This window comes from Staurois parvus, unplaced genomic scaffold (assembly GCF_062004578.1).
Source record: "Staurois parvus isolate SC_StPar_1 unplaced genomic scaffold, SC_StPar_1.0 ptg000227l, whole genome shotgun sequence".
Taxonomy (NCBI): domain Eukaryota; kingdom Metazoa; phylum Chordata; class Amphibia; order Anura; family Ranidae; genus Staurois; species Staurois parvus.
The window spans coordinates 298,342-321,343 of NW_028318023.1; the positions used below are offsets into that span (position 1 = coordinate 298,342).

At 42.3% G+C, this 23,002-nt stretch overlaps 1 protein-coding gene across 2 annotated transcripts in view; it reads left to right on the forward strand.

Moving 5' to 3' along the window:
• Positions 1 to 23,002, forward strand: part of RASSF6 (Ras association domain family member 6) — a 54,767-nt gene that overhangs the window by 7,711 nt on the left and 24,054 nt on the right. Inside the window, exons 2-5 of one of the 2 annotated variants that reach the window (XM_089679555.1) lie at positions 8,913 to 8,998; positions 9,762 to 9,864; positions 19,123 to 19,201; positions 21,705 to 21,853. In XM_089679555.1, the coding sequence (XP_089535681.1) occupies positions 9,800 to 9,864; positions 19,123 to 19,201; positions 21,705 to 21,853 (293 nt within the window). In that variant the 5' untranslated portion in view covers positions 8,913 to 8,998; positions 9,762 to 9,799. The remainder of the gene's footprint in view (positions 1 to 8,912; positions 8,999 to 9,761; positions 9,865 to 19,122; positions 19,202 to 21,704; positions 21,854 to 23,002) is intronic. The other variant, XM_089679553.1, reaches the window with a different exon arrangement.

A 23,002-nucleotide genomic window follows, 5' to 3' on the forward strand; every position in this document is an offset into this window, starting at 1 on the left:
ATAAGTGTGTCACCTGTCTAACTTTGCACCATGCACAAATGGTTGACTTGGCAAAATTGCAAATCTTTTTGCAGATAAAACGGTGAACATATTTCATTAACGTACATAAAGTATGCATTGCATAAAACAAACTGCAAACAAAACTTGTTGACTCCAACGTGTTCATCAGGACAATTTTGTAGCTTTCATAGGTTCAGAAAATGTGAGACAGGGTGTGAAAATGTTAAGAAGGAATGCAAATACCAGCATGTGTACATAAGTCAATGTAGTTTCTTTTGTCATGAGCTTTCTACAACACTTGGCACAGCAATTAAACAGTTATGTATTTCACTTGGTTTGGTGCTTTAAATTGATGTTTTAAATAGTTAATTTGTAAATCCTTGTTTTTAGCCTCAAAGTCTTTGCTTGTGGTTTTCATTTTACTGTTTTCTTGTACTGCGTCACAAGACACAGACTTATGCAAAGTGAGGTGGCCTTCCCCAGGGAAAGTACAGTACTACTGCAGGAAGAAATGTATACATATAAAAATTCACTTCCTAAAAATACTTGATGTTATTTTAGCTAGTCATCTCAGCTTTGTGCACATAACAGTCCCAGCTAAATCTTAACTTCATACGTTTTTTATATCAACTTATTTTACTAGTTTTATAACATACAAAGAATACAGTGTTCCACATGCAGAATGTCTTAAAATTGTTTGCCAATATGTAACTAGGTCAGCATAATACAAAATTGAATTGAAATATTATCACATCTGAAAAGTAAACTCCTGACCATTATTCCAGAACACCATACAACAAAAAGTAAAAGGAAGAGAAAAAAATAAAATATAAGTGAAAATTGTCACAAGACCCAGTCGCCAGCAAACTCCTCTATTAACCGATTAAGGGCACTCAAGATAGAAGTAAAACTATGATTTAAGAAGGTTACTATCTCAGAGGAAGAGTCTTTAAGTGTAGGGTGGGCATCCCAGGAGTTGCAAGCCCTATACCTCTCAAAATTGCCAGGGATTCCCCTGTAAGTGAATATTATATGCTGCATACGTAGCATGCTGTTGAGCTTTGAGCTTCCATTTAGCCACCAAGGGTGAGTTTAGAGATGTCCAGCACATAAGGATTAGTTTGTGAGCATATAAGAACGCTCTAACATTTGTTTCACATGTATAAGGTTCTTATGTAAGATATTCACTGCATCCTAAATTACAAAAAAAGGGGGTTCCTAGAAATGGTAATTTGAAGCAATCTGTTGAACGTATTGGCAATGGTTTCCCAGTAATGTTCCAGCTTCAGACAGTTCCATAGTATGTTCAGGAGGTCACCATAGTCTCTCATGCATCTAGTACAAGCAGGATGTTGTCTTTTCCCACAATCATATAGGCATTTAGACATATAGTGTGTGCTCATAATGATATACAAGTGTGACAGTCTTTGTGATACATTCAGTGAGATTCTTTGAATATAGTAACACTTTATACCAAAATCATCTTCTGCAATAGGGCTTACTTCACCTTCCCATTTAGCCCTAGACTTGCAGGGGTAGGAACAAGTACTCTCAAAGCAACTTCTGGTAACAGTTTGAAATAAAGCCTTTTGTGGAGCTGGACTGTGCAATCAAGTTTAATACAGGGCCTAAATAATTATCACATACCTTGGTTGAAGGCAGAGTTAACAAGAGGGCTTCCCTTGCGGCTCTGGTCCAAGCACCCCTTAATGTGACAGAGGTACAAGGCTCAAATAAGCACGGGTGCCGATAGCTGGATAGCAGGTGACTGCCACAGTCAGGAATGTAGTCAAGGTGAGCCAGACTCATACACAGTGAGACAGCAGCGTGGTAAGGAGGCAGGCTTGGGTCGGTACCAAGTTAGCAAGCAGACCGAATGTCCAGTAGCAAGCCAAGGTCAGCACCAGGAGATCAGGCAGAGAACAGTCAGAGGCAAGCTGAGGTCAGCACCAGGAGATCAGGCAGAATCCATAGTTCACAGAGCAAGGTAAGGAGCACGCCGGGTCAGCAATGGAAGATCAGCCAGTACAAACAGGAACATGGGTCACGGGAAGCTGAATAATATCCAGCGATTAGGACACAGCAGTCTCCTTTAAATAGGCAGCTTGGCGCCAATGCGGGAAGACGCGTGCGATGATGCACAATGGCATGTAGAAATGCGCATTATGAATGGGTTAGAAAAGTTGAGACATCATAAACATTTTGATCAAGTTGGCCCTCTCTATGACTGATAATATCAGATGACTCCAAGCCTTAGTTTTAGCTCTGAGCCTTTGAATCAGTGTAGCTATATTAAGCTTAGCAAACATAGACACATCCTTTCTAATATATATACCCAGATATTTGAAGGACTCCACTACAGGAATATCACAGTCTGGATGAGAGACTTGCGTAGGGGAGTTTTGAAAGGTGGTAACTTGGTGCAGTTTATAGTTAGCCCTGAATAGCTACCAAATTATTTAATGGTATCCATGACCGCCAGAAGGGATTAAAAAGTATCATTCAAAAAAAGCAGCCTGTCATCTTCATAGAGCATTATCTCTTGGAAGTTGATGTGCGTGGATGTTGCCTTATTGAAAAACAGTAGTTGGATTATCTCTGATAAGGGCTGCCAGTGGCTCAATAGCAAAGGCAAATAGGAGGAGCCACAAAAGGCACCCCTGCCTAGTCTACCTTTGGAGTTCTGTGTGTGTACAGAACCTGCCAGGTCTGACATGTCATATGGGAGGTGAGCTGTGAATAGACAGCTCACATCCCTCTCTTTGCTCCTGCAGTGATTACACTATATAAGCAGAACCCCTGTTCTCTGTGCTCACAGAAATGCCAGAGCAGAGAAATGATCACTCCTAACTAAAAAAGGGGCTTGCACCACTTTTGTTAATTAGAAGCAGCATCTGCTCCATGTTTTACAGTTGCAAGAAAAAGTATGTGAACCCCTTGGGATTACGTGGAGTTTTGCATGAATTGGGCATAAAATGTGCTCTGAACGTCATCTAAGTCACAACAATAGAAGAACACAGTCTGCTGAACATAATACTACACAAACATTAGATGTTGCCATGGTTTAATTGCACATAACATGTAAACATTCACAGTGCAGGGAGGAAAAAGTATGTGAACCTTTGGACTTAGTACCTGGTTGACCCTCCTTTGGCAGCAATAACCTCAACCAAACGTTTCCTGTAGTTGCAGATCAGACCTGCACAACGATCTGGAGTCATTTTGAACCACTCCTCTTCACAAAACTGTTTCAGTGTAGCAATATTCTTGGGATGTCTGGTGTGAATCGCTCTCTTAAGGTCATGCCACAGCATTTTAATCTGGTTGAGGTCAGGACTCTGACTGGGCCACTCCAGAAGGCGTATTCTGTGCTGTTGCAGCCATTGTTTTGTTGAATTACTTGTATGCTTTGGGTCATTGTCCTGTTGCATCGCCCATCCTCTGCGGAGCTTCAGTTGGCGGACAGATGGTCGTACGTTTTCCTGCAAAATGTCTTGATAAACTCTGGAATTCATTTTCCCATCAATGACAACAATCCGTCCAGGCCCTGAGGCAGCAAAGCAGCCCCAAACCATGATGCTCCCTCCGCCATGTTTCACAGTGGAGATGAGGTTTTGATGTTGGTGTGCTGTGCCTTTTTTTCTCCACACATAGTGTTGTGTGTTCTTCCCAAACAACTCAATCTTGGTTTCATCTGTCCACAGTATATTTTGCCAGTAGTGCTGTGGAACATCCAGGTGCTCTTTTGCAAACTTCAAACGTGCTGCAATATTCTTTTTGGACAGCAATGGCTTCCTCCGTGGTGTCCTCCCATGTACTCCATTCTTGTTTAATGTTTTCCTTATTGTAGATGTGTCAACAAAAATGTTAGCATGTGCCAGAGATTTCTGTAGGTCTTTAGCTGACACTCTGGGATTCTTCTTTACCTCATGCAGCATTCTGCGCTGTGCTCTTGCAGTCATTTTTACAGGACGACCACGCCTAGGGAGAGTAGCAACAGTGATAAACTTTCTCCATTTGTACACAGTCTGTTTTGCTGTGGACACATGAACATCAAGGCTTTTGGAGATACTTTTGTAACCCTTTCCAGCTTCATGCAAGTCAACAATTCTTGATCGTAGGTCTTCTGAGAGCTCTTTTCTGCGAGGCATGGTTCACATCAGACAGTGCTTCTTGAAACCAGTAAACCCAAAACAGGTGTGTGTTTTTTAAGGGCAGGACAGCTGTCAGCAACACATCCAATATCATCACGCTGATTGGAGTCAAGGTTGGCTCACTCCTGGCTCCAATTAGCTCTGGGAGAAGTCATTAAGCTAGGGCCTCACATACTTTTTCCTCCCTGCACTGTGAATGTTTACATGTTATGTGAAATTAAACCATGGCAACATGTAATGTTTGTGTAGTATTATGTTCAGCAGACTGTGTTCTTCTATTGTTGTGATTTAGATGACGTTCAGAGCACATTTTATGCCTAATTCATGCAAAACTCCACGTAATCCCAAGGGGTTCACATACTTTTTCTTGCAACTGTATGTTTAGAAGAGTGGTGCAAGCATTGTGCATGCACCACTCTTTGTTAATTCCCCCCATTGTGCACAGAGCCCCCAGAGATCACACTGGAGGAGGAAGTGGGCAAAGGGTCCAGAAACTTCAGGCTCATCCTCTTCTCCGTTTTGCACATCCCCGAAAAGGTGCCATGCCAGCAACACATGCCTCAGCATTGCTGCCACCAGGGCTGCTGTTAGAAACCACAGGGCCCCAAAAAGCCAACCTAACAGCTGCCCCCTCTCTCATAAAAAAACCCCCAGCACGTTATGAATAAACACAGTGAGTGATGGATACAGATCATTGTGTTCATTCTGGAAAGTTAGGGCCTGGCAAATGTGACGTTTACTGGACCCTTCCCCTAACTGTCTATCTTGAAGGATCCTATTGTGTGCTTGCAGCTGCCGGTGGAAAGGAAAGGAGGGAAGCTGGCAGCACTGCAGGAGTGGGGGTACACAGAGGGGCCTGGGCAGCAAGGGGAAACATATGGTGCACAGGGAGGCTGATCGGGTGCAACTGTAAGGGAATTCTCGTGAGACGGCTCGTGAATAGACGTACGCATGTGCACAGAAATGCACGATCACGCACGTGCACACGCACGGTGAAGATTGGCGCCGGATGGATTATTTAAAAGGTGCCTTTGCCTGTGCTAAGTGCTGACTGGTCTTCAGCTGTTCCCCGTTTCCTGTTCGTTCCTGTGTGATTTCCTTGTTGCTGACCTGGGTTGTTCCTGACCTGACTCTGATTTCTCTCCTGCTTGATACTGGTTACTGACTTCGGCTCTGCTCCGGACTTTGGCTTGCTTCTGATTTGGTACCTCGCTGTCCACCTGTTGATGACCCTGGCTATTCCTATGACATTGGTCCTGTCTCCCATCCCATCTTCCTGCCTTGCTCTGGTGCACACCTGGCGACCTACCATACCAGCTCTGCATATCACTACTGATCCTGAATTGGAGGTTCATCAGTCTTCCAAAGTCTCCAACTGCCAGAGCTGCAAACAACTTCTGCTGGCGCTCTTGTCCCCCTGGTCCCTAGACACCCTCTGTTCCACTTCCAGTGGGGTCAGGGCTAGTGACACAACTGAGGCCGACCTCGTCATTTCAGTCTCCAATCAGGTATGTGACAGCAATGGGAGGCAATTACTGGAATCGATCCCCTGTATGGCTCTCTCTGCATCAGCTGAAAGCCAGTGGAGGGAGACGAGAAGAAGCCAACTTTCAGCTGTTGCAGAGAGAGCCATAGAGGGGATCAGTTCCAGTATTTGCCACCCCTCCTCCCCCTCCGCCATGCCAATCACCCTTTCCTGCCCACATCTGATTCACCCAGCTGCCTGGGTCCCCTTGTTGGCTTGGGCCCCATACAGGAGGACTGGTGGTACCCCCTTATCCACGGCCCTGGCTGCCACTGTACTACTGCGCACTCCTGTACACTCTGCCACTTTAGTGATGAGCCCTTCTGTATTCAGCCCATTCAATGAATTTGCACATTTTGCTAGTGCACAGTCAATACTCATTGTGTGATACTGTGGGTGTCAATTGAGCCAGAATTAATAACAAGGAAAGACAAATATTGTGGAATGTCGAAGTCAGTTAGTTCAATTTGAGTAGTGAATTGCACCTCAAATCAAATCCTAAAAATATGAAATCATATTGGAGACCTCAAACTCAAGTGTAAAGAGTTGCTGCTAAGCAATAAATAGCCATTCTATTGTGTGACGCACAGTCCATGCACAGCCCTTATTCCAGTTACTACACATTCAACAGGTGGACTAGATGCCATGGCGCGGCATGGAGGTAACTGTAAGCCTCTGTAGTGCCCTCCTAGTTTAGGCACTAGAAGTGAGGCAAATTTACTTTCTTGACTCTGCTGTTAGGAGACATAATTTTGTTTGCCAACTCTGAGGTCCGCAGCTGCAGTCTTTCCAGTCTCCCTGTGTCTTTCCAGAACTTTCCGAAAAAATAGTGAGCAGGAGAGGGGCAGAGTCTGGGCTGGCCCTGGATACAGTCTCAACCAATTCCTGGTAGTGAAGAAAATGGCCAGCAGGGGGCTGAGAGTGGTATATACTGTAAGGGTGAGATCAGAGAGTTGCAGGGTATTTCTCCAGCTGGAAAATGACCTAGCCTGGAATTACTGTTAACCACTAGCCTCCAGGGCACTTATATTCCCTTTGTGCCCAGGCCAATTTTCAGCTTTCAGCGCTGTCGCACTTTGAATGACAATTGTGTGGTCATGCAACATTGTACCCATATGAAATGTTTTTAATTTTTTTCACACAAACAGAGCTTTATTTTTGTGGTATTTAATCGCCACTGGGTTTTTCACTTTTTGCGCTATAAACAAAAAAATATTTTTTTAAAAGTTTTTCTTTGTTTCTATTATAAAATTTTGCAAACAGGTAATTTTTCTCCTTAACTGATGTGCATTGATGAGGCTGCACTGATAGGCAGCACTGATGAGGAGGCAGGGATAGGCAGCACTGATGGGCACTGATAGCCTGCACTGATGAGGTGGCACTGAGGCAGCACTGGTGGGCATTGATGATGCTGCTTTGATGCTGCTGCACTGATATGCAGCAATGATGGTCACTGATAGGTGGCACTGATGGGAGACACTGACTGGCAGCTCTGACTGATGGCACTGACTGGCGACAGTGATGGGCGCAACTGCCGGGCAGCACTGATGGGTGGCACTGATGGGCACTTATGAGCACTGGTGGGAGGCACTGCTGGACACTGATAGGCATTGGTGGGAGGCACTGCTGGGTGGCACTGGTAGGTGGCACTGCAGGGCACTGATCATCAGGGCACTGAGTGATTCTCTCTCACAGAGGAGCCACAGGATCACCCCCACAGTCGCAGGAACACCAATGGCAAAACCCGGAGGGGATCTTCTTGAGAAACTTCAAGTCAGAGTTAAACTGAAGCTGAGAGGAGGCCTTCAGATTGCCTGGATTATAGTAACTAGGCCATAGAAAATTCTCAGGAGAAAGACTTTTGCCCGTACCCCCTTTCTTACTATCAGGATCATTCCAGACCTGCTGCCAGAGTTGTGCCTTAGAGGAGGTCCCTGTGCTAAAAGCATTCCTGTACACTCTGCCACTTTAGTGATGAGCCCTTCTGTATTCAACCCATTCAATGAATTTGCAAATTTTGTTAGTACACAGTAAATACTCATTGTGTGATACTGTGGGTGTCAATTGAGCCAGAATTCATTGAAAAGGAAAGAAAATATTGTGGAATGTTGAAGCCAGTTAGTTAAATTTGAGTAGTGAAATCCTAAAAAAATGAAGGGAGTGTGATTGGCATGGCGGAGAAGGGGGTGGCAAATACTGGAACTGATCCCCTCTATGGCTATCTCTGCAGCAGCTGAAAGTTGGCTTCTTCTTGTCTCCCTCCACTGGCTTTCAGCTAATGCAGAGAGAGCCATACAGGGGATTGATTCCAGTAATTGCCTCCCGTTGCTGTCACGTACCTGATTGGAGACTGACTGATCCAGGGCACAGGGTATTTTCAGCCAGGTGCACAAACTCTAAATCAGTGCTCAGACAGTAATCGGGCAGACAGTATTGTTTTTTTTGTTGTTGTTTTTTTTTTGTTTTATTTTGTAGAACTGGAATATGGGTTAAGGAAAGCTTTGGGATGCCCAGTACTAAATAACGTGAATGAGGACACTATCTTGAAGCAATTAAGGAAAGTAACATAGAATTCCCTGTAAAAAAGGTAGCACTAGCACCAGTGCACAAAGCAAGGTCCATAAAGACACAGATGAGCGAGTTTGGGGTGGAGGAACTTGACTGGCCTGCAGAGAGTCCTGACCTCAACCCCACAGAAAACCTTTGGGATGAATTAGAGCGGAGACTGTGAGCCAGGCCTTCTCATCTGACATCAGTGCCTGACCTCACAAATGTGCTTCTGGAAGAAAGGTCAAACATTCCCATAGACACACTCCTAAACCTTGTAGACAGCTTTCCCAGAAGAACTGAAGCTGTTATAGTTACAAAGTGTTTGCCAACTCAACATTGAACCCTACGGTATAAGACTGGGATGGCATTAAAGTTCATGTGTGTGTAAAGGCAGGCGTCCCAATACTTTTGGCAATATAGTGTAGTTTGCTTAACATCCACTTGTGAATCCCCCTTTTGGTTAAAAACATTATTTTGGTAAAACTGTATGCATGATTGAAGCTTCCCAATGTACTCTGGAAAGTCCTGGTGTTTTCCCACTGCAAGGAGCATTTTGAGAAGTACCTTGTGACCATGTCACCTATTTATCTGCACAGGCTTCTGGAGCTAGAGAAAATGAAACTAACTATACAAGCAGTTCCAAGCAATCTCACTGATTGCCTTTCATAATCTTTCTACTCCAGACGAATGAAAGAGAATGCGTCGTCTCTGCATCAGTTCCACATCTATAGATTAGTGGCTTTGAAGTGTGAGGCCTGAAACCCCACAGGTGATCAACATCCTTTCAATTACCCTTCTCTCTTAACTCTCTTTCCTATCATTCTTAGAAGCTAAGCATAGTAAACCTGCAAGTGTGTTATCCAAGTGATTATTCATTGCCAAAATTACTGCATTATCCATTGCTGTGGGTGCAATAGGCCTTTGCTAAACATCTATTTCTAGACAGCATTCCAAAGGGCTGTATTATTGATATTGTCTTGTCATGACATTTAGAAAGAAAATTATTCCTTATACCTTCTTTTCAATTTTCATTTTCATTCATCATTCCATGCATATCAACTAAGTCATTCAGGGCTTGTAGATTTCAGAATGTCAGCAGAACTGTGAAATCCACAACCTTACATATAAAACAATATTTATATGAAAAAAATGTCACCAGATCTTGGATGGGAACAAACAAATACATTCTTCTGTAATTGGTGATGTAATGTAAATGAATCTCAAACACTGGATCATTTACTGGATCTTGCATGCGTACTGGGCACAAATAATTATGTATACATGTAGTATATGACTATATACATGACCAGTCCCAGCTGACATTGGAATTTATCTAGACATACTGGTGATTTGGAGCTAGTTTGTTTTACTTGACCTATAGAATGACAGCACATTAGGATGCTTTTTATAGTGTGTGTTTCTGGTACTATATAGTCCTTGTGTTTTGAACATAGCATTAGCCTATATGACATTGCATTGTAAAATGTATGAATCCATAAATTATTCAGGGCTTGTTTTTTTGTCTTTTTTAGGTATGTAGCATTTGCAGCATAACCAAACACATTCAAAAATGGCCAAAAACGCTGTCTTAGAGAAGCCAATAGCATTTATCAAAGAATCAAAGTACATCACAAGGTATGTCTTGTTGTTCTGTGGATTTGACTAGACTAACCTCTTGAAAGGCTCACATGGATCACTTAAAGCTTACAAGGTAAATACTGAAGACATGGAGCCTACCAATAGTCTGGAGCTCCAGTTTGCCCCCAGTAATTCATAGAGTCATGATTTTTTGGCTATCTTTGTCTGCACTGTCAATCTTGTTTATAATATTCATTTGGTGCTTGTTCTTCAAAGTACTTTCATTGGAAAAAGTTTATCATGATGTTTCAAGCTATCATGCATAAGGAAATAATTTTACACAAAGAAGAAAGATATAAGCAAGTATGAACATTGTGAGATATGAAAAATGAACTACATCTAAAGATCAGCCATTCTTTGAATGTTTAGGCTGTAGACTCACCTTACTGCAAAGGGCTGCATTATGCACAGTACATTCTTGCCCTTAAAATACATGTATAGCCAGTTTATTTTTTGCTGATTGAGTCTCAATAGGTAATGTCACTTTGCGCAAACTGACCTACTTCCACAGTTCCTTAAAGTCACTCTGGACAGAGCAAAATCCGGTGAAGCTCTGCAGAGAAACCAGTCAGCTTCCAGGTTTATTGCCAAAGCTTAATTGAACAAGCTGAAGTTAGAAGCTGATTGGCTACCATGCAGGGCTGCACCAGATTTTGAGTGCACATGTTTTAATAAATCCCCCCCCCCCCCGTGTGTCTCTGCTCCTTCTCTGTGTGTGACCACAAATGACCAAAACCTTTTTGTGATTGTGCGAACCCTCTCAAAGACAGCACTGTGCCAATATAACTGCATAATAAGATGTGTGTGTTTGGTAAAAACTTGTCAGAGATCTCTATATAACTATCACAGTTGGTTGCCCAGAGTTAGAAGTGCAGGTACGGCCAGATGTAGACCTTGGGGCACTTCAGGTTTGTTGGGTGATTTATATACAGATTTGTTTTACATTCTTAATGACAGTCACACATTTTTAAAATGCATGATGCTATTCTGAGGTCCCGCGTGTGCAGACACACACGCATTCATAGCGCTTTATATGTGGTTCTCTTAAGCCACCAAAATTCATTTTTAAAAATTATACAATATACCATTCCAGAGTAAAAACTTGATGGTCATCAAAATATTACTTCCCAAGATATATTTAATAAAAAGTGGTTTTATTATATATTTGATGTTATTTTAATTATTTGATATGTTTTATATTGTTTTATATAATTTTTGTATGGGAGGGCTCCTTCTGTCAGAGGGGGCCCAGGGCAGTTGTCCCTTTTGCCCCCTTATAAAGCCGGCACTGTGTGCAGGGGTCACAGACCTTTCATAAATGTGTTAGATTTTCGCAAAAAAGGTGCCTGATCTGGTGCTTTTTATAGAGGGGTTGTGTCTGATGGCACAAATTTGGCTAGTTTATTGCTGCTGGTTTGTAGCTAATTTTACTTTTTCTGAACAGAGAAGGATAGAGATTTTAGGTTAAGGTCTCTTCATATCTGTTTGCTATCAACAGTCAAGTAAAGGAATGCTTCCAGGCAGGGAGAATTGTTCACAATTTCTCTTTTTCCAAAACTAGATGGAGGCTTTTCTATGGCCCTTACCATTTCACAAAGAGGTTCTCAGCATCTCTTTGTCTTCTTAATGAGATTTCAGAAACCATGCACACAAATAGTACAGGGAGATTCCAAGTAAGAAATGATGTAATACTGGGTAGTCCCAACAGCTATGTGAAAAGTACAGTAACGTAGGGCACCTCTCAGATGTCATTATTTTCCACCAGCAGACTGCAATAAACTGACATCTCATTGATTACTTTCAGTTAAAGCAAATTTTACATTATCATTGTATCCTGTACTATATTATTAACCAGTTTTACTGCTACAGGGTGGACTTCCAGCACACAATTACGTATATTTACGTGATCCGTGTTCCCACGGTGTTCAAGGGCAGGGAGCGTGTGCATGCATACGCGCCCACCAGCCCGGTGGAGCTGTGATTCAGTATAGCACCGATCACTCACCAGATTCAAGTCAATGATGTTGGGTCTGGACCTGCTGATTGGCTGTACCGAATCAGAGCTCAGCCTGTGCCTGTGTTTACATTGCACTGGCACAGGAAATTATGCAATCTTCTGTCCCTGGAGCACATTCCATTCCAGAGAGAGAATAAAGCAGGTCCACATGAGTTTAACCCCCTGATCGCCCCCCAGTTAACACTTTCACTGCCCTGTCACTAATGTCATTATTACAGTGTACAGATTTTTTTACTGATCACTGTATTAGTGTAACAGGCGACTTCAGATAGCGTTAGCATCAGTTAGCATCCCTTCCAGATAGTGTCAGATTGCCCGCCACTACATCAGTCATCACATTTAACTCTTTGATTGCCAGGAACACGCTCAGATACACAATAAACTTCCACTGCTAGTAGAGTGTCTGAACGGATCAATATCTTTGATCGGATCAGAACTATACCAGTGTTCACAATTGTATAGTGTACCCAAAAATGCAGCATTAGCAGGATCAGCCCCGACATCTGCCAGCACCTGCATTTAGCCCCTACGCCAACCCCCCCTCCTTCTCCCCCAGCAAGTGCAGTGTCAGTAGATCACTGTCACTTGATACATTGCACACAAAACTGCAGGATTAGCAAGATCAGGCCTGATCTCTGCTAGCACTAGCAGGTAAATTTCTTGTAGCTGTTCAAGCAGTCCCTGACAGTTAGGTGCCTTTTTTCCCTTGAGTCGCATTATGTACCTATACATTTAGTGGCCAAAATGTCCATCGAAAGATACATTAGTGACGAGGCCTACAGGATTCTGAGTATGTCAGATGAGAGCAAAGGGGAAACCTCACTGACAGAATCAGGCTCAGAATACGAAGCTGTAGAGAGCAGCAGCACCCTGATATATAGCTCAGATGATGGAGAAGAGGTCCCTGCTAAGGTCAGGTGTACCCAACCCATTCCCAGGTTGCTGAGGTGTTACAGCTGCATGATGATTCTCATATGCAGCAGAGTGCCAGTACTAGTGACACTCTACCTTTTGGTGAAATGGCGAGCACCAGCGGCCTAGTACATCCTGGTCTTTTACATACCAGCACGAGGTCCCATAAGTGCAGTACAAGCTGGCAGCCACCAAGAATTCAAACACAGGCCCGTAGTGCCCATTGTGTCCTTCTGGATGTGCTTGCGAATCCTGATTGGCAGCCCACAAATTCTGCAGCACCTGTACTTCCTGCATTCACTGCCCAACCCAGAATTCAGGTGGAAATAGCAAATTTAACCACTCCCCTTATATGCACAAAATATATCGCCAACCCAAATTCAAACCTCGGCAGGCCATTTGCATGGCAACCTATTACGGTTTTTGAGCCTAACCTTCAACATGGGCATTACTAATAAGAATGATTTGTGGTGGTATTGGTCCACAGACTCGATACATTATATGCCTATGTTCTCTGCTGCCATGGCCAGGCATGTAATAATATATAATGCGATTTATGCATTTCAATGACAATACACTCTGTTGTCCTCGGGGTGACCCTGAATTTGATAGGCTCCACAAAATTTGACCCCTCGTAAATCACCTTAACCAGAAATATGAAGATGTGTATACCCAGCAAAACATCTGTGTTGATGAGTCCCTCATTAATTTTTCTGGCCGCCTTGCATTCAAACAATTTCTCCCCAGCAAGTGTGCAAGATATGGGGTCAAGATGTAGAAGACCTGTGAGAGGGCAACAGGCTATACATATAAGTTTCAGATTTACGAGGGAAAAGATAGTGACGTGAATCCCCCCGGATGCCCAGACTACATGGGGAGCAGTGGCAAGATAATCTGAGACTTGGTGTCACCCTGTTACCAAACAGGGTACCACTTATACATGGACAATTTTTGCACAAGCGTACCACTATTTAGACATTTGTACAATCTTGGAATTGGCGCATGCGCAACCTAATCGCCGGAGCTTCCCCCAACTCCTTGTAAATACCCTTCTTAGAAAGGGGGAAAAAGCCTGCTTGAAAAATGATGAGTTGCTCGCAGTGAAGTGGAAGGACAAATAGGATGTTTTCGTCCTATCTTCCATTCATGCAGACACAACCATTCAAATTTCCAAGGCAGCTGGTGTTGTCGAGAAGCCCCTCTGTGTCCATGACTATAACCTTAAAATGGGAGGGGTGGACTTCAATGACCAGATGATGAAGCTGTACTTAATTACCTGTAAAGCCAGACACTGGTACAAAAAAGTGTATGTATATTTATTTCAATTGGCTCTGTACAATGCTTTTGTGCTTCCAAAGCATATAGCATATATACTTGTTAACTTTTTTTTTTACTGTTCTTCAGTTACTTCCTTGTTTCCATGCCTAGGCAAATTATGTCATCCATCCCAGGAGGGTATGGGGGGAGGGGTTTTCTCAGCTAGGCACACCCTCCTGCCTGCATGCATGAGTTTAGAAAGGATTCCAGGAAGTAAATACTACATGAATCATCTGCCCTTACTCAAGATGGCCACGACCAGAAATGCCAGGTGGTGTTTTTCAAATTGATTTCTCAGCAAAATAAGGCATGGAGACATGGATGGATGGGGGAGTTTTTTTGAGTATTATAAATAAAGTAAATAGCATTTTTGGTGCTGGCCAAACACTAGTAAATTTATGAATGAACGTTTGTATGAACATCCGTACGAGAATTCTGATCAGTACATTTGATGACTGGACAAGTGTCATTCAAAAGTACTCTGCTCAAAAAAATTAAAGGAACACTTTGAAAACACATCAGATATCAATGGGGAAAAATATCATGCTGGATATCTATATTGATATGCACTGGGTAATGTGTTAGGAACGTAAGGAATTAAAATTATCAACCTACAGAGGACTGAATTCAAAGATACCCCAAAAATCAATGTGAAAAAAATTATGCAGCAGGCTGGTCCATTTTGCTTAAATTTCATTGCAGCAACTCAAAATGGTGACCATTCAATGGTATCAATTCCTTCATCCTCCAGTAACTGCCTGCATACCCTCGCCATATGAGGCATTGCATGCACCAGGAGGAACCCAGGACCCACTTCACCAGTGCAGGGTCTGACAATGGCTCCAAGTATTTTATCCCGATACCTAATGGCAGTAATGGCAGTCAGGGTGTCATTGTATAGCCTGTAGAGGTCTGTGCGTCCCTCCATGGATATGCTTCCCCAGACCATCACTAATACACCACCAAAACAGTCATGCTGAATGGTGTTACAGGCGACATAACATTCTCCACGGCTTCTCCAGACCCTTTCATATATGTCACATGTGTTCAGGGTGAACTTACTCTCATCTGTGAAAAGCACAGGGTGCCAGTGGTGGACCTGCGAATTCTGGTGTTTGGTGGCAAATGCCAATTGAGCTCTATGGTGCCGGGCAGTGAGAACAGGGCCCACTAGAGGATGTCGGGCCTCCCTCATGAAGTCTGTTTCTGATTGTTTGATTAGAGACATTCACACTAGTGGCCTGCTGGAGGTCGTGTTGTAGGGCTACGACAGTGCTCATCCTGTTCCTCCTTGCACAAAGGAGCAGATACTGGTCCTGCTGATGGGTTAAGGACCTTCTATGGCCCTATCCAGCTCTCCTAGAGTAACTGCCTGTCTCCTGGAAACTCCTCCATGCTCTTGAGACTATGCTGGGAGACACAGCAAACCTTCAGGCAATGGCATGTGTTGATGTGCCATCATGGAGGAGTTGGACTGCCTGTGCAAGCTCTGTAGGGTCCAGGTATCTCCTCATGCTACCAATAGTGACACTGACCCTAACCAAATGGAAAACGAGTGAAAAACATTCAGAAAAGATGAGTAGGGAAAAAATGTCAGTGGCCTCTACCTGTAAAACCATTCCTGTTTTGGGGGTCATCTCATTGTTGCCCATCTAGTGCACCTGTTGTTAATTTCATTAACACCAAAGCAGCTGAAACTGATTAAAAACCCCCTCTGCTACTTAAAGTGGTGTTCCACCTGAAAAAAATAAATAAAAGAAAGCAGCTACAAAAACTGTAGCTCCTGACTCTTAAAATACATCCACTTACCTGTCCCTCAGTCCAGTGGTGTCCTCACCACCGCTGGTTTCACTTGCCGTCTTCTCTCCCTGGCGCTGGCATCTTCAGTGTGGGCACCCGGCTGTGACAGCTTGCGGCTTCACAGCCGGGTGCCCACTGCGCATGCGCGAGAAGCGCTGCGCTTTGTGAATGGCCCCATAGCCTTGTCATGTGTCCCAGAAGACTACAGGGAGGGAGGGGGGAGGACAACTTCCGTTTCTGATCGCCTAGGCTATCGCAGCAGAAGTGGGAACGGGTACCAATCCTTAATGGGGAGCGGGGGACAAAGGTTTAACTGACCAGATCGATATCCCAGGAGCTTAACTGACTTGATGCTATACTCTGATTATAAAGTGTTTGAGTAGTGTACTTCAAAATGTCATTTGCTTTAAATATTTGATCGTGGGATGGATACAATATACCCAACGAAAACCAAATTTTACTGTGAGAATTTAATTCATTTGAGAAAAAATTTCCATTCTGCTTATTGGAATTTTCTCATCACTGTGGTAGGAAACGATTGTTGATTTGACCTCACTAACGATTCAAAAATGAAGAAAAGCTAGAAAAAGTTTTTGAATGAAATTCTTCTAGTGTATGGCCAGCTTTATAGCTGCCTATTTAAAAAAAAAAGCATTATTTATTATGTATCAACCAATCGCTAAAAAAAAAACTTTGTTTTCAGAGTGGAAGAGAGAGATTCTGTCACAAATGACCATTTTTTCAATGCAAAGTTGTTGCTATGCCTTGTAGTTTGCATATGTTCCTGGTTACTGTTTATCAGCACAAACCTGTTGCAGGACTTGTTCAGATTTATCTAGGAGTGGAGTAATGCAAATAAACTACCAGGATATATCCAACGAGGAGTACAACTGCTGTTTGTTTGTAGCAATGAAGGCTCTGTTTGTTTGATTTGCATGGACTTTTACATTTCTTCTAAAACCTTCCCCCACTCCAGGTTCTGCCTTATATTATTATTATTATTATTATACAGGATTTATATAGCACCAACAGTTTGCTCAGCACTTTACAATATAACGGGAGACAATACAGCAACAATACACTTCAATACAAGAGGGTTAGGAGTGCCCTGATCCTGGGAGCTTGCAATCTAATTTTAATAATACAATCTAATGTTATAGAGAGGATACTGTTTTTGCATCAACTGTGACCTTACAAACATTGTCACGTGCAATTATCAGAACTAACGAAAGCGCACCCAAAATTGCAAAACAAAAATGGAATATATCACATGCCCTAGATTTGGTGACTTCATTTGTTTTATTTTTTCAGGCCTTTTTCCCTTTTTTCTCACCCGGTAAAGCTTGGAATAACACACTTTCTGTCCCATCATGTCTATACTAAAAGCCCAGTCACACTGGGTGCGACTTGCCAATGCGATTTGCCATGCCATGGGAGTTTCAACTCGCATGGCAAGTCACACTCTGTTGTCCGCAGTTAAAGTGGTCATATCAGTGCGGTTCCGATTTCTAAAGTAATGCATGCACTACTTCAGGTGCGACTTGCATAGATATCTGTGTCTTGCAAGCCGCAGATGTTTTGCAAGTCAAATCGCAAGTCACAATGACATCTGACTTTGAAATCCTGCGACTTCACTGGAAGCCACGTGATTTCAAAGTCTGATCGTAGTGACCGGAGACTAACTTTTCCACTGCATCTATGTAGAAGGTCATTGTTGTCACACAGACTGGCCTTCAAACATGTCTTTCTATATTCATCTCCAGTACGTCGTGCATTGGTGGGATTAGTGGTTTATAAAAGAGAAATTATATTGTTTATGTTATCTCTTTAGCTCATAGGAAGTGACAGGGACACTGCATTTCTAGTAAGATCAATAGGTATTTTCTGTAATTGCTGAAAATATTATTTGCCTAAATAAAGAAAACATCTCTTAGTAGTTAGCCACATTGAACTGGACTTGTTCTGTAATGTTCAACATTACAGAACAAATCCATCTGAATGTGAATAAAGCTGGCCTCACACTAGTGGAATTTAATTTGAACATTTTAATTTTTGGAATCTTATTTTCATTTTCTAATCATTAGTGAGTCAAATCAACATTAGTAGTAGTATTGAGAAAATTAAAGAGTAGTTGGAAAGTCTTTCGCAAATTTCCAGCAATTATTGTGCTTTTTATTCAGGAAATTAAATTAATTCTAAAATTGCATGGTAAAGTACAATCAAATGACATTCATTTAAAGTGTTTCTAAACCTCCACCAGTAAAGTCAGTCTGTATATGCAGTAAAGCATGATTGTTATACTCACTGTAGAACCTAAGGGGTTAATCATCTGCATTGTGTAAAAAGGCCATTTGATGCTGACTTCTCTGACTCTCCTCTTGTTCAAATGTCCCCACGTCTTTTCTATTGATAAGACAGACTGAACCCGTAGCCACATGCACATGGTTAGTTTGGTGTGTATTGCTATAGAGGGTTTTTTCTTCCTTGGGAGAGTGTATGTGATCAGCAAAGGGCCAATCAGCACTGTCTAGACAGGGGTCTTGGGTTCTGCATCCTCCTAGAGCAGAAAGAAAGCTCCTCCTACAAGCTTTAACCAGTGCTCTGCTGAACTTTGATAGAAGTCACAAGACTGCTCTTGCTGCTGATGAGAAAAGGTATTTAGCAGTCTATATTTAGTAAAATAATTGCACTTCCATGTTGTGTGTACTGTGGGAGACCAGATAGAGTGGATGCAGGGTCCTGGGTTTAGTAACACTTTAAGTCTCTGTAGGCAGTGTGGGATGTGCTGATGAGATTTTTCATACCAATGTTTATACAAAAATCAACCAGTGTAAGGCCAGCTTAACCACTACTAGTTTCAACATTACAGAACACATCCAGTTGAATGTGACTAACTACTGCTAGATGTGCCCTGATCTGGGGGACCTTCACAGACATAATGCAGCTACCATATCTAAGGAATGGTAAGCTGCAATATATTGCATTTATGTTTTTTGGATTTAGTTATAATAATGCAAGGTGAAACACAGTATTTTGGATTCATTTATAGCTTATTTCAAAGCAAAACTGTCAACACAATAAAAGATGACTGCTGATTGGTTGTGTAGCTTACTTTGTACATGGCTCTTTGCCTTGTTGCAAAATGCCTACATCTACTTTATATATCAGCTCTACATATTAACCTAAACATTTTTTTTTTTCTCTTCCAGAAATCAACTAGATTCATTACTGAAATCATATAATTGCTATTTCAAGGACCAAAAGAACCTACACATAACATACCACCATGTAAGTCGTATAGTTGTAAATTGCATTTGTAGGTCCACATTGTTTCATAGCTTACCTAGTATGTTTATAGTTAGATTTGTGTGTGTCTATTGTCTTTTCACTTCGTACATTTCAGTTCGTAGTTAACCTCTTTAGCAGCGCCCCATAGCAGAAATACTGCTGCAGGATGGCAACGGTGCGCAAAATCATGTAAATATACATGATTTTTCATTTCCAGGTAGGGGGATGCGCACAAGCCATGCGCACGCCCTACCCGTGTCACCAGTCACCATTCATGGCCTCAGCTGTCAATCACCAGGTCCCGGCCGGTGATTACTCGCCGGTGCCCAGTGATTGCTAAGCATCTCAACCGGGGAGGGGGGGGGGGAACTGTTTGTAAACAAAACAGATCTCTCCCCTGTCAGCTCCTGCACACTGCTTTGCATGGCTGTGTGTAGCAGAACCATGCAAAGCAGTGTGCTTATAGTGAAGCACAAACACAGCACACAGTTATAAACGGCACACAGTTAACCCTTTGATCACCCCACATATTAACCCCTTTCTGCCCAGTGCCATTAGTACAGTCTCAGTGCTTTTTATTAGCACTGATCACTGTATTGGTGTTACTGGGGATGTCAGTGACACCAAGTCACTTCCCCCCCAGCGTCAGAATGTCCGCCACAGTCCTGCAGTCCCACTATAAGTCGGTGATCGCTGCCATTACTAGTAAAAAAAAAAAAAAAATTAAAAAAAAGCCTACTATAACTTTCATGTAAACCAATTAATTTACACGTATTGGGATTTTTTTTAGCAAAGTCATGTAGCAGAATACATTTTGGCCTAAATTTATGACGAAATTAGATTTTTTACATTTATTTTACTGGACATGTTTAATAGCAAAAAGTAAAAAATATTGTTTTTGTCTCAAAATTGTTTGGTCTTTTTTTTTATAGCGCAAAAAATAAAAAACGCACAGGCGATCAAATACCACCGAAAGAAAGCTTGGGAAAAAAGGAGAGAAATTTAATTTGGGTGCAGTGTTGCATGACCGTGCAATTGTTCATTAATGTAATGCAGCACCGTAACACAAAAAATTACCTGGTCAGGAAGGGGGGTAAATCCTCTGGAGGGAAAGTGGTTAAAGTAAACCTGAAGTCTGAAAAATTAATATCTTTTAGGGAACATCTAGAAAAGTTAATTGTGTCTAAGCAGTAACCTTAAGGGAGAAGTATAGTCAAAGCTCTTTAGGCTGTACTTCTCCTATGGATCACAGGAGTGCAGTTCGTTCTGCACCCCTGCGACTTGTGTTCAGCCAAAAGCGGGCCTAATCACCTAATCATCTAAGCAACCTATTTAGAAGGGGGCTACATATAAAATGTAGTAGCAATTTCTGCAAAATCAGATAAAACTCCAGACTCGGACTTCTGAAGGAAGCAACTAGTTTATTAAAAACAGCGCTGTTTTGACTCAACAGACGGCTTATGCCCTCATCTGCTAAGTTAGTTATAGAAAACTTCTTACAAGCCTATATACCAACGATTACTTCACAAGGCATACATTCCTTTCCTACTTTCTATGCACTCAAAAGGCTTCCTAAACTCTACAGAATAACCTTGGCGAGCAACTAGAGATAAGAAATACCAGCTGCAGACCTGTACATTGGAAATAAGGGAGGGGGGAAGATGAGCGAAAAACCTTGCTTCTACAAACACACGCTACTAGAAGTGTTAGAGTTTAAAGGGGAGCTCTACAACATCTGTAAAACATCTGGGTCCTACCATAATATAACTCTTAAAGTGTCACTAAATGCTCCATGTTTTACTCATTTCCAAATCCAGCATAGATTATTATTATACTGCTGCACTTCTTAAAATTCAACATACCATTTTTCTTTTCTGTTAAACAATCGCTCTGCACAACCCATACAGACCCTTATTTGTGATGTGGTTATGAGCAGTTCATATCTATAGCATGGTTGAACATGCATGTATATTTTTATTCGTTCAAATTCAGGTTTTCCTGGTTCCGTGGGTGGTGCTGTGTAGGCAGTGTATTTGTAGTGCTTTTACCTTACGGTATTAGCTGTAGTCCTAATCAGGAGTTCATAGAGGAGGGTGGCTACATTCCCAAAGTGGGACCATGTAAACTGAAAGTAGCCACTCTCATAAATATTTTGAAAAATATTTTTATGAATGTGCTGTTCACTGCTGCTATTAGAAGTAACACTTACAGCTTCAGGTACTGAACTTAATTTTTTTTAAAACTCAGGTTTGGTGTCATTTTACAGCAGGTGATGAGATGTAGGCCACAGCAACAACTTACTGGAAGTTGGTGTAGAGGTACAGTAGGTCCTGAATAATGTGAATAGCAGCAGAGATCAGATTACACTGACTACTGAATGACTGTGATTGAAAGTCAGAAGTATCGCATATTTTTAAGAAATTTATATTAGGATTAGGATCATCAGAGTATGCATTATGTATTTGTTGCCCAAAAGTAAATATGCTTGTATATCTAATTGCAGGAGGCTAAAGGACAGATTGTTTTATCTGGACTTATTGAGATATTCTGGGGAGTTCAGCGACCCATACGATTCAAAATGCAAGATGAGAGAAGTATTTCCACAGAATCAATCCAACTTCCAGAGGTCATAGGATCAAGTATAACAAAAAGGTAAATCCTGTTTCTGTAGGCTCATAGCTGCAAATCTACTGTGTAAGATAATATAAGACATACCCTGCCCACTCTTGCCTCCGATTATTGCTATTCTCGTGAGATCTGGGGTGTCTACCTGAGCACTGTAGTGATAGTTGGTGTCTACTGCTCATTGCTTTTCTTAGGGTCTGCTGGAGGGGAAGCTGCACCTGAGGACCTGCAGTGCATTCACTCTATGGCTCTATTCTTCATTTCTTCTGATGCCTGCTGATGCTTCTCCACTAATTTGATACTGCTGTGTGAAGACCCGTCGATATTCTACCTCTCTTGCTTATTTATCATTTCCCCCTTAAGCTTCATGTGCACGAGCCTACCCTGTCTGCTGGCCGCAGGAAATCGAAAATCATGGCAAAAACGCAGTACCACAGTTACTGCGTTTTGCCGTGGTTGATTTTCCCACAGTCAAAACATTCCTAACCTGAACATGGTTCTTCTGCGTTCAGGAGAGGGAGGTTTAACCTCACCTAAATGCGGCAGCTCCTAAACTCTGCTAAAAGCCTACAGTATGTGTACATGGACACATAGGCTTTTATGGAGTTGAGTTTAGGAGCTTTGCAAAAAAATTCCAAAGGCTCCTAAATTTAAATTTAGGAGCTGCTCGTGTACATGAAGCCTTAGGCTTCATGAGCAGCTGATAGGAACGTTTTGACCGCCAACTGAGGGAAAACGCAAAATGTGGTAAAATCATGGCAACTGATTTTACATGTATAAAGAGAGTAGGCTCAGGTTCTTTTAAACCATGCCCCTTGGAGACGTTTTTGCCGCGATATGCGTTTCCCGGTCAGAGTAGGCTCATGTACATGAAGCCTTAGGCCCTTAGAAAAACAGTCATTGCTAGGGGGTGGGGGGAGCTGACATAAAAAGGCATAAGAATGTCCTGCTCCTCTACCAAGATCGTTACTCCCACACACAGCAGAAAGAGGCATAGTAGGTTGGTCTTGGTGAAAAGATCAGCTGCTGAAAGGGTCTCCAAGGGGCATGGTTTAAAAGAACCTGAGCCTACTCTCTTTATACATGACACATATGCCACAGTCCTTGTATCCACACAATATGCTGTAATCAGGCGTTTGTATTGCACAGGGTGCAAGGCTTGGGTGTGCGTATCAC